The following is an 18,372-nucleotide window of genomic DNA, read 5'->3' on the forward strand; positions in this document are numbered from 1 at the left end:
GCAGTAGGTCTCAACCATGAGCTTAACATACTCAGTAAACCATGTTGTAAACAGATGTGCGGTCATCCAGGCTTTGTTGTTCCATTTATAGAGCACAGGCAGAGTAGGTCTGGCATAATTCCTGAGGGCCCTGGGATTTTTGGAATGGTAAATGAGCACTGGTTTCAACTTAAAGTCCCCAGCTGCCTCAGCCCCTAACGAGAGAGTCAGCCTGTTTTTGAAGCGTTGAAGCCAGGTGCTGACTCCTCTCTTGCTCTGAAGGTCCTAGACGGCATCTTCTTCCAGTGTAAGGCTGTTCCGTCTGCATTGCGAATCCATTGTCTAGTGTAGCCGTCCTCATCAATGATCTCAGCTGGACCTTCCGGATAATGTGCTGCAGCTTCTACCTCAGCGCTTGCTGCTTCACCTAGCACTGTTATGTTATGGAGATGGTTTCCTTCCTTAAACCTCATGAACCAGCCTCTGCTGGCTTCAGACTTTTCTTCTGCAGCTCCCTCACCTCTCTCAGCCTTTACAGAATTGAAGAGTGTTAGGGCCTTGCTCTGGATTAGGCTTTGGCTTAAGGGAATGTTGTGGTTGGTTTGACCTTCTATCCAGACCCCTAAAACTTTCTCCATATCAGCAATAGGGCTGTTCCACTTATCATTCATGTGTTCGCTTTTAGTTTCCTTCAAGAACTTTTCCTTTGCATTCACAACTTGGCTAGCTGTTTGTTGTAAGAAGCCTAGATTTTGGACTGTCTCAGCTTTCGACATGCCTTTGTCACCAAGCTTAATCATTTCTAGCTTTTGATTTAAAGTGAGAGACGTGTGACTCTTCCTTTCACTTAGAGGCCACTGTAGGGCTGTTAATTGGTCTGATTTCAATATTGTTGTATCTCAGGCAATAGGGAGGCCTGAGGAGAGGGGGAGAAATGGGGAAATGGTTGGTGGAGCAGTTAGAACACACACAACATTTATTGATTAAGTTTGCCGTCTTATATGAGCATTGTTTGTGGCGTCCCAAGACAATTAAAATAATAATATCAAAGATCACTGATCACAGATCACTGTAACAGATAGAATAATAATGAAAATGTTTGAAATATTGCAAAGAGTACGAAAATGTGACACAGAGACACAAAGTGAGCAGATGCTGTTGGAAAAATGGTGCCAGTAGACATGCTCACTGCAGCATTGCCACAAGCCTTCAGTTTGTAAAAAAACACAGTATATGTGAAGTGCAGTGAAGTGAGGTATGCATATACTCCAAACATACTAATGAAAGGGAGACTCTGTAGTAAGAGGCAGATATAATTTTTGGAGTAATTTGGGAAAAAAATTGCCTATCTTTCACCTAAAGAATGGAGTTCTAATAGTTGATGGGAGAGGCCTACAGACTGGTAAGAAGATTTAGTTAGCTATTAGTGGACAGACTAGTTTCTTTTTCAAAATAATGTCTGCCTTGCCGTTGTCACCAGTAGACAATTAGTAAGAGATAAACTTTTTTGTTGATTTGGGTCCCTTTTTTCTGTGTGTATGGTCAATGATAAAATAGTTCAATTGTATAAAGCTTCTCACCTTGTCTCAGGCCTTATCTACCACATAATTTGAGCGTTCCTATCCTAACATTCTTCTTGGGTGTCATAGATTGAATTGTGTCCCCCCAAAATATGTGTCAAGTTGGCTAGGCCATGATTCCCAGTATTGTGTGTTTGCCCTCCATTTTGTGATCTGATATGATTTTCCTAAGTGTTGTAAATCCTAATCTCTGCCAGTGGTTAATGAGGTAAGATAAGGTTATGAGGATTAGGGTGGGATGCAACACATTACTCAGGTCACAGCCCTCATCCAGCGTAAGGGGAGTTTCCCTGGGGTGTGGCCTGCCTCACTTTTTATCTTACAAAAGATAAAAGGAGTTACCAAAAATGATGAAGAGAAACCCGATAACTGGGAGCTCCTAAAAATCAAACACCTGTGCTCATCTAAAGACTTCTCCAAAAGAGTAAAAAGACCACCTACAGACTGGGAAAGAATTTTCAGCTATGACATCTCAGACCAGCGCCTGATCTCTAAAATCTACATGATTCTGTCAAAACTCAACCACAAAAAGACAAACAACCCAATCAAGAAGTGGGCAAAGGATATGAACACACATTTCACTAAAGAAGATATTCAGGCAGCCAACAGATACATGAGAAAATGCTCTCGATCATTAGCCATTAGAGAAATGCAAATTAAAACTACGATGAGATTCCATCTCACACCAACAAGGCTGGCATTAATCCAAAAAACACAAAATAATAAATGTTGGAGAGGCTGTGGAGAGATTGGAACTCTCATACACTGCTGGTGGGAATGTAAAATGGTATAACCACTTTGGAAATCTATCTGGCGTTATCTTAAACAGTTAGAAATAGAACTACCATACAACCCAGAAATCCCACTCCTAGGAATATTCCCTAGAGATACAAGAGCCTTCATACAAACAGACACATGCACACCCATGTTTATTGCAGCTCTGTTTACAATAGCAAAAAGTTGGAAGCAACCAAGGTGTCCATCAACGGATGAATGGGTAAATAAATTGTGGTATATTCACACAGTGGAATACTACGCATCGATAAAGAACAGTGACGAATCTCTGAAACATTTCATAACATGGAGGAACCTGGAAGGCATTATGCTGAGCGAAATGAGTCGGAGGCAAAAGGACAAATATTGTATAAGACCACTATTATAAGATCTTGAGAAATAGTAAACCTGAGAAGAACACATACTTTTGTGGTTACGAGGGGGGGAGGGAGGGAGGGTGGGAGAGGGTTTTTTATTGATTAATCAGTAGATAAGAACTGCTTTAGGTGAAGGGAAAGACAACACTCAATACATGGAAGGTCAGCTCAATTGGACTGGACCAAAAGCAAAGAAGTTTCCGGGATAAAATGAATGCTTCAGAGGTCAGCGGAGCAAGGGCGGGGGTCTGGGGAACATGGTTTGAGGGGACTTCTAAGTCAATTGGCAAAATAATTCTAGTATGAAATCATTCTGCATCCCACTTTGAAATGTGGCGTCTGGGGTCTTAAATGCTAACAAGCGGCCATCTAAGATGCAGCAATTGGTCTCAACCCACCTGGAGCAAAGGAAAATGAAGAACACCAAGGCCACACGACAACTAAGAGCCCAAGAGACAGAAAGGGCCACATGAACCAGAGACCTACATCATCCTGAGACCAGAAGAACTAGTTGGTGCCCGGCCACAATCGATGACTGCCCTGACAGGGAGCACAGCAGAGGACCCCTGAGGGAGCAGGAAATCAGTGGGATGCAGACCCCAAATTCTCATAAAAAGACCAAACTTAATGGTCTGACTGAGACTGGAGGAATCCCGGCGGCCATGCTCCCCAGACCTTCTGTTGACACAGGACAGGAACCATCCCCGAAGACAACTCATCAGAAATGAAAGGGACTGGTCAGCGGGTGGGAGAGAGACGCTGATGAAGAGTGAGCTAATTATATCAGGTGGACACTTGAGATTGTGTTGGCAACTCTTGTCTGGAGGGGGGATGGGAGGATAGAGAGAGAGGGAAGCCGGCAAAATTGTCAAGAAAGGAGAGACTGAAAGGGCTGACTCAAGAGGGGGAGAGCAAGTGGGAGTAGGGAGTGAGATGTATGTAAACTTACATGTGACAGACTGATTGGATTTGTAAACGTTCACTTGAAGCTTAATAAAAGTTATTAAAAAAAAAAAAAGATAAAAGGAGAGAGAGTCGAGCAGAGAGGAGACTTCATGCCATTAAGAATGAAAAACCAGGAGGGGAGTGTGTCCTTTGAATCCAGGGTCCCTGCACTGAGAAGCCCCTAAACTGGGGAAGATGGATAACAAGGACCTTCCCCCAGAACCAACAGAGAGAGAAAGCCTTCTGGAGCTGGCATCCTGAATTCAGACTTCTAACCTCCTCAGCTATGAGAGAATAAACTTCTGTTTGTTAAAGCAATCTACTTGTTGTATTTCTGTCATGGCAAAATCTCAGCAGTTTGAATCCACCACACGCTCCTTGGAAACCCTATGGGGCAGTTCTGCTCTGTCCTGTAGGATTGCTATGCGTCAGAATTGACTTGATGGCAATGGGTTTTTGGTTTTAGCACTTGATAACTAAGACAGTGATTTACTTGACAGTTACCCTTTTTGAGGAAGAAAACCAGTATGAATGTGGAGATGTTGGTGGAAGAGAAATCTGACAAGAGAAGCCTGGAAGGCTAGTTTCAGTTTCTTGCTGGTAGAGAAGGTGCTGACAGGGCATCTTTTGTCCTTCCAGTCATTCTTCTTATGGTATTGCTTCATATTGCAATTCAATACTCTAAATTAAAATTTTAGAAAGATGAAAAGTAACTCAGATACCGTCTTAGTCATCTAGTGCTGCAATAACGGAAATACCACAAGTGAATGGCTTTAACAAAGAGAAATTTATTCTCTCACAGTCTAGTAGGTTACAAGTCAGCTCCAGGGGAAGGCTTTCTCTCTGTTAGCTTTGGAGGAAGATTCCTTGTCATCAATCTTCCCCTGGTCGAGGAGCTTCTCAGGCGCAGAGACCCCAGGTCCAAAAGATGTGCTCTGCTCCTGGTGCTGCTTTCTTAGTGGTATGAGGTCCCCAGTTCTCTGCTTGCTTCTCTTTCCTTTTTCTCTCTTGATAAAGATAAAAGGTGGTACAGGCCATACCCCAGGGAAACTCTCTTTACATTGGATCAGGAATATGACCTGGGTAGAATCTCACCCTGATCCTCTTTAACATAAAATTACAGTCACAAAATGGAAGACAACCACACAATACTGGAAATCATGGCTCAGCCAAATTGATACACACTTTTTTGGGGGGACACAATTCAATCCATGGCAGATACCAAGAGAGAAACTTACTTTCTTCCTGAGAAGAAACAGGTGACTTGAAAGACTTGCTGGCTTAGGACGTTACAGATGGAGAGTCTGAAATTATATTGCTTCTTTTACATTGAATTCTGATTAACTTTTTTTTTCTTTCAGACATTCGTGACACTGTGAAATATAAAGAAGTCATGAAACAGTATCCTTTTCCACATTTACTTCCATGCTGACTCATCTCTGGCTAGTTGCTGTCTGCATATTTTATTGCTTTGAAAGAATGTTTTGGCCTTTCCCTGCAAAATAGTATAAGCATTTGTTTTAAAGTAATTTTATTAGGAGAATTAGGTATTGTGGGTGATGAGAAATACTATTTTAGCTTGTGGTTACAGCTTTTTTTTACCATCTTTCCAGACTACAAGATTGTATAGTTAAAGAGCATTGAGAATGAGAAGCTAGTTGACTGCTCGTGCTGGGTCCCACAAGGTGGCATTACCTTGGAGGGTACACTTATTGGCCACGATCTCTTCACTTCTTCCCTGGGAAACTCAAATGAGCAATCTTAATAGAATTAACTCTTAGCTCCTTGCTGTGTGAATTATGTTCTCTCCCTGTAGGTAAGTCTAGGTGGTGGTTGTTGCTGTTGAGTTGGTCCTGACTTATAGTGACCCTGTATGACAGAGTAGAACCGTCCCATAGGGTTTCCTAGGCTATAAATCTATGGGAGCAGATTGTCATGAGTGGTCTTTTCTACCAAGGAGCCTGCTGGTAGGTTCAAACCATTGACCTTTTGGTTAGCAGCCAAGTACTTTATTTTTATGCCACCAGGGCTCCTGAAGTCTTGGTGGGAAGACTAATTGCAATCAGCACGTTGCTTTATTTGTGAGGATCAGAGCAAGGAATGTTATAGAGACGATCTTAATGGCTAATGCCAGCAGGCTGTCACTGCTTGATACATCTGTTCATTACATTTTGGTCACTTGAGTTTTTCTGTTTTGCCTGGCCATCTCTAAAAATTATAAATGAATGAGGAAGACCTTGATAGTGATTGATTCCACATAAGGTTAAGGTTGTGTGATACGTACTTGTCAAGGATTGGGTGCTGATACCCATTAATGGAACATGAGTGTCATAATGCTGTTTGTGTGAGCATTAGCCTAAGTATCAGTTGATAATCTGAATTGATCTGTTAACCATTTAAATCCTCAATTTAACATCTAGATATGGACTTGGGCCCAATGGTGGTATAGTGACCTCACTCAATCTCTTTGCTACCAGATTTGATCAGGTATGTGTGTCTTTACTTATGTGGAAGTGGCTACTTGAAGATTCGTGACTCTTAAATGCCTTAGCTTGATCTCACTGGCAAAGAAGAGCAATAAACCTGAACATTACTGTAGAAAATAACAAAGCATTTTGGTAGGTAAATAAGTAGGCTATGACAGGATGATCAGTGTTGTGAGACACTTTACGTTTAATATTTGTGACAGCCAGTAAACAAAAACTGAGAGACCTGGGTTCTTTTCCTGTCTATTATTGGCTTGCTGTGTTGCCTGTGCATGAAATGGAGGGACAGGGAAGTGGGATGGGAAGATAATGGGGATTTTTACTTGTGACAGGTATTTGTCATCCTTTACGTTTTCTCTGTCATCTTCAGCTTCTGTGAAAGTAATCATTAATTTGTTACCCTGATGTCACTCCATGAGACAAGATATTAGCATTTTATAGAACTGCCAAGAGATAAAGACTTGACAGTGACAAACCCAGTCTTCAGTTTCTCAGGACCTTGCCCTGTGCACTGGGTGATGTTACAGTGTTGCTGATGTGGATGTGTTTCTTCAGACCAGTGAGTTTATTGGTTAATGTCGTGAGACTGAGAACTTAGAAACTGATGGTGGTATCTGTGAGGCATGCCGCCCTGCAGAAAGCTCTGTGATTTTGCATTGAAATCTGAACTTCTTGTATTGGCATCTTTTTCTTTTAGGTGATGAAATTTATCGAAAAGGCCCAGAACATGTCCAAGTGAGTGATTTCGGTTTAACATCTGTTTATAATTGACACGTTCCTAGGCTTTTGGGGAGATACTATCTAGGATTCTAGGATACCATCAAGCCCTGAAAAGGTTAAGATTGAGATGAAGCAATTAAAAGTGAAAATGAGTAGGCAAGAAAATCATTAAAATGCTGAACAGTGTAGAGCTAAATTTAATATTATCCATCTCCAGTTACTTTGCTGTATACTCCCATGGCTTCTTGTGGGAGGGTGTCTAAATAGGAGGTATTTTGAGACTTTGTCCAAATTCAGTTGCCTACCTGCCTTCGCTTGGGAAACCATGTTTGATGACATCAAAGCCTCTGTTACACCTTTCCAACCCTTGTTTAAATGAATATATGTGATTTTTTTTATTTAAAAATTATCAAAATGTAAAATAATACTTATCATTATCCATAATTAACTGATGTTAAAGTCTCAATTTTTTTTTAAAAAGAAAGATAATGTATTGTTTTTGTAAAAAAATACATATGCTTATTATAAAGAATCCAGACTGTGCATAATATTTAAATGATGAAACCAGCACCCTGATTCCTATTAGAAATAACTGTCATTTACATTGAGTGACTAACATGCCACATTTCTGTGCATATATCTGTAGGTAGAAAGATGGATGGATAAAGGTGTTTTTTAAAGAATGGGATCATATTAGAGATACATATATATATGTAATTTAAATAACAGCCTTATTGAGGTGTATTTCGCATACTATGAAATTCATCCTTTTAAAGTATACAGTTTTTGCTATATTCACAAAGTTATACATTGATCACCACTGTCTAATTCCAGAAAATTTCTGTTACCCTCAAAAGAAACCACGTACTCATTAACAGTCATTCCCTATTCCTCCCTCCCTGTCACCCTTGGCAACCACTAATCTGCTTTTTATCTCTATGGATTTGTCTGTTCAGGACATTTCATATAAATGCAATCATACAGTATGTGACTTTTCTTATTTGGTTTCTTTCACTGATCATAATGTTTTCGAGGTTCATTCATGTCGTAGTATGAACAATACTTGATTTCTTTTTATGGCTGAATGATATTCCATTGTATTGATACACTGCATTTTGTTTATCCTTTCATCAGCTGATGGACATTTGGAGTGTTTCCATTTTTTGGTTCATATGAATAATGTTGCTGTGAACATTCATGTACAAGTTTTTGCATGCATGTATGTTTCCTTTTTTTCACTTTATTTTTTGAACATTTTATTGTTTAGGGGAAAGTTTACAGAGTATATTAGCTTTCCATTCAACAATTTATTTGTGGCTTGTTTTGTGACATTGGTTGCAAGCACCTTAAAGTGTCTGCACTCTCCTCCCTTCCTCTTTGAATTCGCTGTGTCCATTTGCCCAGCTTCCCTTACCCGTACCTTCCTTCTGAATGTTGCTTTTGGGCAAATGCTGCCCTTTAGATCTCGTATAGTTGATAGTTCTGAGGTGTACATTCCTTACTGGTATTACTGTTCATTTTATAGGCTTGTCTGTTGTATGGCTATTATGCGATCTCCGGGAGTGATTTCACTTCCAAATTTGACCAGTGTCTAAGGGCCATAGTCTAGGGGTTCCACCAGTCTCTATCAGACCACATCTTATTTATGAGTTTGAATTTTGTTCTACATTTCTCTCCCACTCTGTCCGTGACCTACTGTTGTGGTCCCAGGCCAGAGTGGTTGATAGCAGTAGCCGGGTACCATATAGTTCTTTGGCGTCAGGCTAGTAGAGGGCATGGTTCATGTAGTCCATTAGTGCTTTGGACTAATTGTTTCCTTGAGTCTTTGGTTTACTTCACTCTTTCTTTTCTCCGGACTGGAAGATACCAATTACTTTATCTTAGTTGGCTGCTTGCAAGCTTTTAATCCCCAGTGGCTGCTCACCAAGGTAGGATGTGGAACATTGTAGAGATTATGGTGTACCAATTGACTTAGATGTCCCCGAGACTATGGTCCCTAGCCCTCAAGTCCAGTATCTCAGTCCCTGTAGGTGTATGATTATGGCTAAGAAATTTTCATGACTGTGTTCCTCGTGTGCACTACTGCATACATTAGTATATTTGCAGCATGTACATGTATATATTTACTTCATACACCCTCCTACCCCTGTTCAGCTTACATGTCTACCTATGTATCGACTCGTACATCATTGTTTGTTGTTACTGTTCTTGCAAGGTTGTATATATATTAGTATTTACTGTTGTTGCCTTTTATTCTTTCGTACTTTTCAGTGTCTTCCTTTACCTCGATTATATTGTGCTGACTTCCCCTATACTGTGTATTATCTCTCCCTTCACCAAAGTTAGTACATATCTCCTATCTAGTTAGTGGTTCTCCTCCCCCCATCCTTGGTAACCATTAAATAATGTTTCTGTCTGTGTGAAAACCTTTTTTTGACTTTTTGTAATAGTGGTCTCATGTAATTTTTGTCCTTTTGTGATTGACTTACTTCACTGAACACAGTGTCCTTCAGGTTCATCCATGTCGTGAGATGTTTCATGGTTTCAGTGTTATTCTGTAACATTGTGTAGTATTGCATTGTGTGTACGTACCACATTTTCATCTATTCATTCGTCGATGGGTACTTAGGCTGTTTTCATCTTTTTGCTATTGTGAATAATGCTGCAGTGAACATGGATATGCATATGTCTATTTGTGTAATGACTCTTAGTTCTCTAGGATATATGCCTGTAAGTGGGATTGCTGGATCATATGGTATTTATATTTCTACCTCTTTTTTTTTATTATTATGCTTTAGGTGACAGTTTATAGAGCAAATTAGTTTCTCATTAAAACATTTATACACAAATTGTTTTGTGCCATTGGTTGCAGTCCCTGCAATGTCTCAGCACTCATCTCCTTTACACCTCGGTTCTCTGTGTCTATTCATCCAGCTTTCCTGTCCCTTCCTGCCTTCTCATCTTTGCTTTTGAGCAGATATTGCCCCTTTGGTCTTGTATACTTGATTGAACTAAGAAGCACATTCCTCATATGTGTTTGTTTGTTTTATAGGCGTATTTAATCTCTGCCTGAAAGGTGGACTTCGTGAGTAGCTTCAGTTCTGAGTTAGCAGGGTATCCGGGGGCTGGAGTCTTGGAGGTTCCTTCGGTCTCTGTCAGACCAGTAAGTCTGGTCTTGTGAGCTTGAGTTTTACTCTACATTTTTTCCTCTTACTCTGTCCGGGACACTCTATTGTGATCCCTTTCAGTGGTTGGCGGTGGTAGCCGGGCACCATCTAGTTATTTCTAGCTTTTTGAGGAAGCTCCATGTTGTTTTCCATAGTGTTTGTATTTTACATTTCTACCAGCAATGTGTGAGATTTTCAATCTCCCCACAGCTTCTCCAGCATTTGTTGTCTTCTGTTTTTTCGATCAGTGCCATTCAGTGTGAAATTGTTATCTCATCGTAGTTTTCATTTGCATTTCTAATGGCTTGTGATCGCAAGCATCTCTTCATGTATTTGTTAGTTACCTAGATGTCTTCTTGGGTGAAGTGTCTGTTCATGTCCTTTGCCCATTTTTTATTGGGTTGTTTGTCCTTTTGTTATTGAGTTGGTAGAGTTTTCTATAAATTTTAGAGAATAGACCCTTGTTGGATATGTTGTAGCCAAAAATTTTTTCCCAGTCTGTGATTTCTCTTTTTACTCTTTTGGAAGAGTTTTTTGATGAACATAAGAATTGGAGTTTCGTGAGGTTCCAGTCATCTAGTTTATCTTCTACTATTTGTGGTCTTTTAGTTATATTTGATAGTTTATTTATGCCATAGATTAGGGCTCCTTAGGTTTGCCCCTGTTTTTTCTTCTATGATCTTTATGGGTTTAGGTTTTACATTTAGGTCTTTGATCCATCTTAAGTTAGTTTTTGTGTATGGTGTGAGATACAGATCCTGTTTCATTTTTCTGCAAATGGATATCCAATTTTGTCAGCATCATTTGTTAAAGAAACTATCTTTTCCCTGTTTAATGGATTTCAACCTTTTGTCAAGGGTTAACTGTCTATAGGTAGAGGAATTTATTTCCAGGTTCTCAATTCTGTTCCATTGGTCTGTGTTGTACCAGTACCAGGCTGTTTTGACTACTGTGTCTGTATAGCAGGTTCTGAGATAAGGTAGTGTTAAGGCCTCCTACTTCATCCTTCTTTACTTATCCAGGGACTCTTTCCTTTCCATAAAAAGTTGACGTATAGTTTTTCCATCTCACTGAAGACTTGTTGGAATTTGGATTGAGATTGCATTGTATCTGTAGATCCCTTTGGGTCATATTGTCATTTCACAATGTTAAGTCTTCTTATCCATAAGCATTGTATTTGTTTTCCATTTATGCAGGTCTCTTTTGGTTTCTTGTAGTAGTGTTTTGTAGTTTTCTTTGTGTAAGTCTTTTACGTCCCTAGTTAGGTTTATTCCCCAGTATTTTATCTTTTTCGAGGTTATTGTAAATGGTATTGTTTTCTTGATTTCCTTTTTGGAGATCTCTTGGTCAGTGTAGAGGAATCCAGCTGATTTTTATATGTTAATCCTTTACTATGTCTTCCTCAGGAAGGTTGTCTGCCCCTTTATTTTGGCCACTTGGTTGAGCCATCTTGTTTCTTTATATGATTTGATATTGTCTGCTGGCTTTAAGGCATTAAGGTGTTATTTTATTTATGATTTTTGTTTTGTTTTGATATTTCAGAGCAGGCGACCTCTCCAGTGGGGGAGGGGGAAAAACCAAACCAAACTTGCTGCCGTCCAGTCAATTCCAGCTCATAGCAACCCTACAGGACAGAGTAGAACTGCCCCGTAGAGTTTCCAGGGAGCGCTTGGTGGATTCAAACTGCAGATGTAACTTTTTTGGTTAGCAGATGTAACTCTTAACCACTATGCCACCAGGGGAGGGGGAGGAGAACAAATAAAAAAGAAAAAAAAAAGTGAGGGACGGCTCATCTGTTGCTGTGTTTTTGCAACCTACCCTACTGGTCAGGACCACTGCTGGAGAGTCACCCTATCTCTGGGTCCTAGGTCTTTTCCTGTTCTATGTACGTAGGGATCCCTGAGGCTCTTGTCCTCCTTCCTGTACTTTTCTTCCTTATCTCCAGTTTATGTCCTGTTCACCTTGCTTCACTCCGGGTATGTCTTTGCAGTTTCTCTATCCCTTGTTGGGAGTTCTGTGATGTTGTCTTCCTATGCTCTTCGCCCAGGTCTCTGCTGGCTTTGTCTAAAATGGCCCTGTTGTGCTGGACTGGCTGGCAGGGCACCTCCGCTCTGTCTGTCTCCCTGTTCGCTGCCATTGTTCACATTATTTTTCCCATGGGTAGTTGATCTAATTCTATACCGTTTCTTTTGATGCTTAGGGTTCTAGGGTTGTCATCTGTATCTGTTAGGCTTTGTTTCTTGGGTTTTTTGCTTTGGAGGGACAGCGCGGTGCATCTGACTGGGCTTCCATCTTGAATCAATCTCCACACATACCTTTTCAATTCTCTTGGGTATATATTTAGGAATGGAATTGCTGGATCATAAAAAAAAAAAAATTTTTTTTTGGTAATTCTATGTTTAACTGTTTGTGGAATTGCCAAACTGTGTAAAGATTCCAATTTCTCCCCATTCTCAATAACACTATGTTACCTGTTTTTTTTTTTTTTTTTTAATAACTCCCAATGGACATCTCATCCCCCATTTTTTCCTTTTAAGTTTTTTGGTCAGCCTCTTCTTAGCTCCAGCTGGTAACCTCACAGCAGGGAGATACATTGTTCAGTAATTGCTGCTAATTGTTTTCAACAAATGCTTTGTGGATAGAACTGTTCACACAGAGTGAGCTATGAGTCAGGTCAAATAAAGACAAGCCGTGAGGTGCCACGCAGGTTATATAGTGATAGTTCTTCAATCCCATTCTGCCCCTTCCAGTGGCGGCCGGGCTGTTGGCTCTCAACGCTGCCGCTGAGCTGGGGAGATGACAGTGGGATCAGTGTCAGTTAAAATGCCATAAGGCTCACTGTTTACCAAAATTCAGTTGTGTAGTTTTTTCTTATTTTTGTGTAAACACTCCTTGGATTGTTGTAACCCTGTAGGTAATTTCTAGAGTTCTGAAAATGTTGTTTTTTTATACTTTGTGCCTGTGTTCTCATTGCTTTTATGGAGGAGCAAATTCTGGAGATCCTTAATCCTGTCATTCTGAGGGGCAGGTCTGGAGACACCATTTTAAAATAAAAGTATCAGATATAACTTGAATTTGACAGAAGAGAAAGATATTAAAGTAAAACCGAATCAATTGTTGACCCTCAAATAAATGTTTCTTCATCTAAAGATTTGGTTGTTCCTAAAAGATTCCTGTGAAGTAAGAAAAGATCCTTAGGAAAGGTATGAAGTAGTCAGGAGTCATGTTTTCTTTGCTACAAAAGTTGTTTCAATTTTAAACATTATCCATTGATTCTCTACTGTAAAAGATGAAGTACTCTCATAGTTTGTCTCATTTTTCCCTCCCACCTCCGGATTTTTGTTCATTTTTTTCACACTGCTAAGTTTAATACTTTCTCATTTTACTCTGTACCCACAATTCCAACAATCATTCAGTATTAGTTTGGTATTTAAATGAACTCAATGCTCACACCTTTTTTTAAAACCATGTCTTCATTTCTAAATTCCATATTTTGAGTATTCTTTTAATTGGTAGAATTTCGGTGGTAGTGGTTTTATCAGGGAGAGTTAATGGCTGTTTTCTTTCATGTTCGCAAATGTCTGCCTATTTTTCTTATAATCGAGTGATATTTTGGCTGGGCATAATACCCATATTTTCTTTCTCTCAAACTTGGTAAATATTGTTCCAGGATCTTCTGGTGTTGACTGTGGCTGTAAAGAAGCCTGTGGCCAGCCAGATGCCCTATGCACTCCTCCTACCCACCACCCACACCGTGTGAATGAATTGCTTTGTCTAGATGCCTAGAAAAAAAAATTTTTTTTTCCTTGAAGTGTGATAGTTTGATTCATATATGCCTCAGTGTTGAGCCTCAGTGTTGAGCATGCTGCATAAAAATTTCTAGGAGTATTGTATACTCTTTCAGTCAGCAGATTTAGTTCTTCAGGGAAATTTTCTTACATCTTCAAGTGTGTCTTCAGGTACTCCGGTTATCCTTATGATGGATTTTCTTTATCTGGCTTCCATATCTATTAGCTTCTCTCTGTTTTAATTTTTTGCTTTTTAACTTGCATTAATTTGTATTACTCAAACCTTTCCTCTATGCAGGGATGGGACTAGGGTGAGAGAAGGGAAGAAAGGCATCTAATGTGTAAAATTAAGAAGGCACTTTGCTCTCAGGATCGTGCGAATGCTCTGTTTAGATGTTATATTTACTCCGATATAGAATGAGTGACTTCTTGATTCTTCAGAGGCCTTGATACCTGGTTGGTTTTCATTTTAAGTCACAGGATATTTCATGACAAATTCCTTTTTCTGCAGCCTGAGAAAATGGCCAGGGAGAAGGGGAGAACTCAGTGCAGGATTTGCAATCTTTATTGAAATACCTAGGTTCTGCATTTTTACTAAGATTTTGTTAAGTATCTCATGATCATGTTTGCTTTCTCTAGTTGAAGGGCTATGTCTTTTTCTGAAAGGAGAGCCTCCCGCTGACTTTGGTTGGTTTCTTAATTTCCGTCAGAGAATTAGCCCTGTTTACTTTTTCTCATTTAATATGCTCTGTTGCTCTTTCCAGATTTAGGGATACTAGTTAGAATTTTTAGAAATTTATAAACTTATCAGTGAAGCTTTTGGATGTTGATAGTGGGGGAACAAACTCCACTGTGTCTCTCTGCTCCAGAATATTCTGTATCTTTATTTTGCCACCAAATTTTGAAGTTTATTGGACTCATTTGTTTCTCTTTTCTTCTTTTGCTTATTATAGGCCTGTTGCCACCCATATTTTACTATCTAGGCATCATTTTATTAGGTACTGAAAGAACAAAGTTTTGAGTAGCAATTTTAATCTGCCGTTTTAATCTAGAAGGTAAACATGTTAATTACTTTAAAGTATTTTTGCTCAAGAGAAAGGGCCAGCTAAAAGCGTAGCTGTATGTCATTCTGCATGTTTTGTCTGCTACCGATGAATTACTATGGTGTCCATATCTGGTATTTAGTGTTTTGCTTTAGGCTAGTGTGGTGGAACCCTTTCTTCATTTGAATTTCTTCCCTGAGTCCTGGTCCACTGCTTTTCCAACTTTTGAGTGCTTTTTCTGGTCTTTGCTATTGTCCTGCCGATTTTGATCCCAGAATGTATTTACTCAAGTATACTTAATTCAGACTTTTACACACTAGTTTTAACATCCATTCATAGTTCTTGCCTGGATCAGTTATTATGAAGGTTGTCAAATGATAATTTTCTAATGCTATCATATTTTATTGTTTCTTAGTTGCCTTTCAATTGGAAGGGTTTTCCCTTCTATTCTCTTCATTCATTCATTTTTTAAATTGGATGTAAATTACATGTAATATAAAATTTGCCATTTTAACCAACTATCAGATGTCATCAATGATCTTAGTAGATGGTTTGCTAAGAAATTTACATTCTGGTTTTACTTAACTCTTTTTTTAATGTAATATGCTTCTATGACTATCATAGTTTTGTCTGCTACTCCTGCCAGTAGCCTGAACATTAGACATTGAACAAAGCCTGGGGAATGTGGTGCATGGTTTAAGGGCAGTGGGAGAAAGTTAGACTTGGCATTGTGCAGAGGTTATTACAGTCCTGGATAACCAGATGTTTATCGTTTTGTGTGATGGCATATCTTTCAGCATTGCATAAGTGTAACACTCTTTTAATGATCTTTCTTGACACAGATATGTCTTGATCGACACACCTGGACAGATTGAGGTATTTACCTGGTCAGCTTCTGGGACGATCATCACTGAGGCCCTGGTGAGTATTCGAGAACCTGTTACTGAGAGTAGCTGGAAGGCTAGACTGGCTTCAAAACACCAAGCCGAATCTGTTGCCATTGAGTTGATTCTTACTCATCACAAGCCCATAGGACAGAGTAGAACTGCCCCATAGGGTTTCCAAGGAGTGGCTGGTAGATTGGAACTGCTGACCTTTTGGTTAGTGGCCTGAGCTCTCAACCACTGTGCCACCAGACTGGCTTAGGATCTTTTTATTGCCTGGAACTTTATATAGGAGGGAGTTGTAGAAGCTCTGAACACCCAACCTATAGTGGCTTTCGCTTGCTAAGGAAGTTAGGAAAAGAGTTTGAGGACAGGTCATGAGCCCTCTGACCAGGCATTGGTTATTTTGTGGCTTTAGGCATCCTCGTTTCCAACAGTTGTCATCTATGTAATGGACACATCGCGAAGTACCAACCCAGTGACCTTCATGTCTAATATGCTCTATGCGTGCAGGTAATTGATTGTTGGTGGGTGTAGTATTCCATCACAGTATGAGGTCTCTTCTTCTTTCCCTTTTGCTTTTAATATTACTCTGTCTTGGGTGCTTGCTCCTAGGTTTGTGCTCATCCCAATTTGCCACTCGGTTTAGTAACTGTGAGTTGGGGGTTCAGAAGAGAAACGAGGCACATGTGCCATAGGCATTCTCTGTCAGCAGTTTGTGAGCTTCCTCCCTTGCTTGTTATAAAAGTAGGTGGTGTCTGAATGTGAATCTTCTGGTGGTTCCCCCTATTTGAACAAAATCCAAGTCTAAATATAATAGAGCCCCTGGTCTAAATGCTGCTTTTGTGTGTTATGATACCAAAAAAACCAAACCCATTGCCGTCAAGTCGATTCCGACTCATAGTGACCCTATAGGACAGAGTAGAACTGCTCCGTAGAGTTCCAAGGAGCACCTGGTGGATTCGAACTGCTGACCTTTTAGTTAACAGCTGTAGCATTTAACCACGGCGCCACTAGGGTTTCCGTGTCTTATGATAAGTAGAGTGAAATTATAATGTGAGGAGACAACTGTGAATAAGAAGATTTATCTGTAATTCTAAAATGCACAGGTGTGCCCCAATTATGGTGCCATCTGGCGAAGAAGGACATGCCTCAGTAGTCTTTGTGTGTACATAAAAGCCATAACAACATTTGTCTTGTCTAGTATTACTAGGTTTATGTTTTCTTGTTAAATGTAAGTGCTGTTAATAATGTCTTGATGTTTGATTTTCAGCATCTTGTATAAAACCAAGCTGCCTTTCATTGTGGTCATGAATAAAGTAAGTGGATACTTCCTATTGTGATTCAGCATTTCTTTTTCATCAGAACCTCATAGTTGTTTGAAGGTTTGGGTGGGTGAGAAGGTGCTGGAAAGCAGATTCAGGCCTAACTGAGAGAAGGCCATGGGCATTTCTAGGAAATGGATTTGATCAAATTGAATGAAAATTTATCACTGACTCTTACCAAAGTTTTTTTAGGCTAGGTACAGTAGTCCCTTGACCCTAGTGTGTAGGTTGTCCTTTAGAATCAGGACTGTAAGTAGGGGTGGGACTGCTAGCCTCTTGGAAGTGGAAATAAAAAACAAAGCAAAACAAACAAGCGAACAAAATTTCCCTTTGCGGTGTGATGGTTAGGATGCAAGAGACTACTTGACTTCAGACCCTGGAATGTGCTGGCATCCACTGTGGCCACGGTCATTTGGGAATGGATGGTAAAGGGTCTGTTTCAACCAATAGAATATAGATCTTCCTTTAGTTATGTACACTACACAACAGTTTTGGCTCCTTGTGGTTTGTTTTCATAGAAGAGGAATGGGGGAAGCAGAGAAGGAAGAAAATCTGGAGGGTGTGCTATATGCTTTCACTTAATTAAAAAAGTAACTTTTGCCATTGTTTGGTGTCTAACCTCATGTTTGATTGCTGGTAATTGACTTCTCTCTGGTACAGACTGACATCATTGATCACAGCTTTGCAGTGGAATGGATGCAGGATTTTGAGGCCTTCCAAGATGCCTTGAATCAAGAGACTACATACGTCAGTAACCTGACTCGTTCCATGAGCCTGGTGTTAGATGAGTTTTATAGCTCACTCAGGGTAAACTTTCTCTCCTACTTACACTCAGAGTCTTTCCAGATAACCTTTTAACCCACTGGGCTGTCTTTGAACCAACTTAGAAAGGAAGTTCAGAATCTTCTGAAAAATAATTTTTAAAGCATTGCTTATTAGAAACGAAGTTTAAAAGATAAGATAGGGACCCTTCCCTCAGAGAGTTTATGGTCTGGTTAGGAAAGGTATACACAGAATTGAAACATGAGATGTATTGCGATATGTACCTTAAGAAAGGCTGGAAATTGGGTGTGACGGTGGTGAGGGACAGATCACCTTTGGCCTGAGATTCTGGAGGAGATAGCATTAGAGTGCACCTAGAAGGAAGGGTAGGATTTAGGTAAGTAAGCAGAAGTGCCTGTGACGGGCAAGGAGTATGTCAGTTTCCAAGCAAAGTTATTGAGATACTAATTTTTATAGAGAAGAGAGAGTGGTTTGGTTTGGTAGGGAATAGTTAATAAGCCTTGCTACTTGTTTGGTCCTAA

The 18,372-nt window shown here is 39.8% G+C and overlaps 1 protein-coding gene across 1 annotated transcript in view; it reads left to right on the forward strand.

Annotated features, from left to right (window-relative positions):
• Positions 1-18,372, forward strand: part of GPN1 (GPN-loop GTPase 1) — a 47,150-nt gene that overhangs the window by 3,096 nt on the left and 25,682 nt on the right. Inside the window, exons 3-9 of the mRNA XM_049904728.1 lie at positions 5,017-5,056; positions 6,076-6,142; positions 6,839-6,876; positions 15,702-15,780; positions 16,162-16,256; positions 17,017-17,062; positions 17,729-17,875. Coding sequence (XP_049760685.1) covers positions 5,017-5,056; positions 6,076-6,142; positions 6,839-6,876; positions 15,702-15,780; positions 16,162-16,256; positions 17,017-17,062; positions 17,729-17,875 — 512 coding nt within the window. The remainder of the gene's footprint in view (positions 1-5,016; positions 5,057-6,075; positions 6,143-6,838; positions 6,877-15,701; positions 15,781-16,161; positions 16,257-17,016; positions 17,063-17,728; positions 17,876-18,372) is intronic.

Source organism: Elephas maximus, chromosome 12, assembly GCF_024166365.1.
Source record: "Elephas maximus indicus isolate mEleMax1 chromosome 12, mEleMax1 primary haplotype, whole genome shotgun sequence".
Classification (NCBI taxonomy): Eukaryota; Metazoa; Chordata; class Mammalia; order Proboscidea; family Elephantidae; genus Elephas; species Elephas maximus.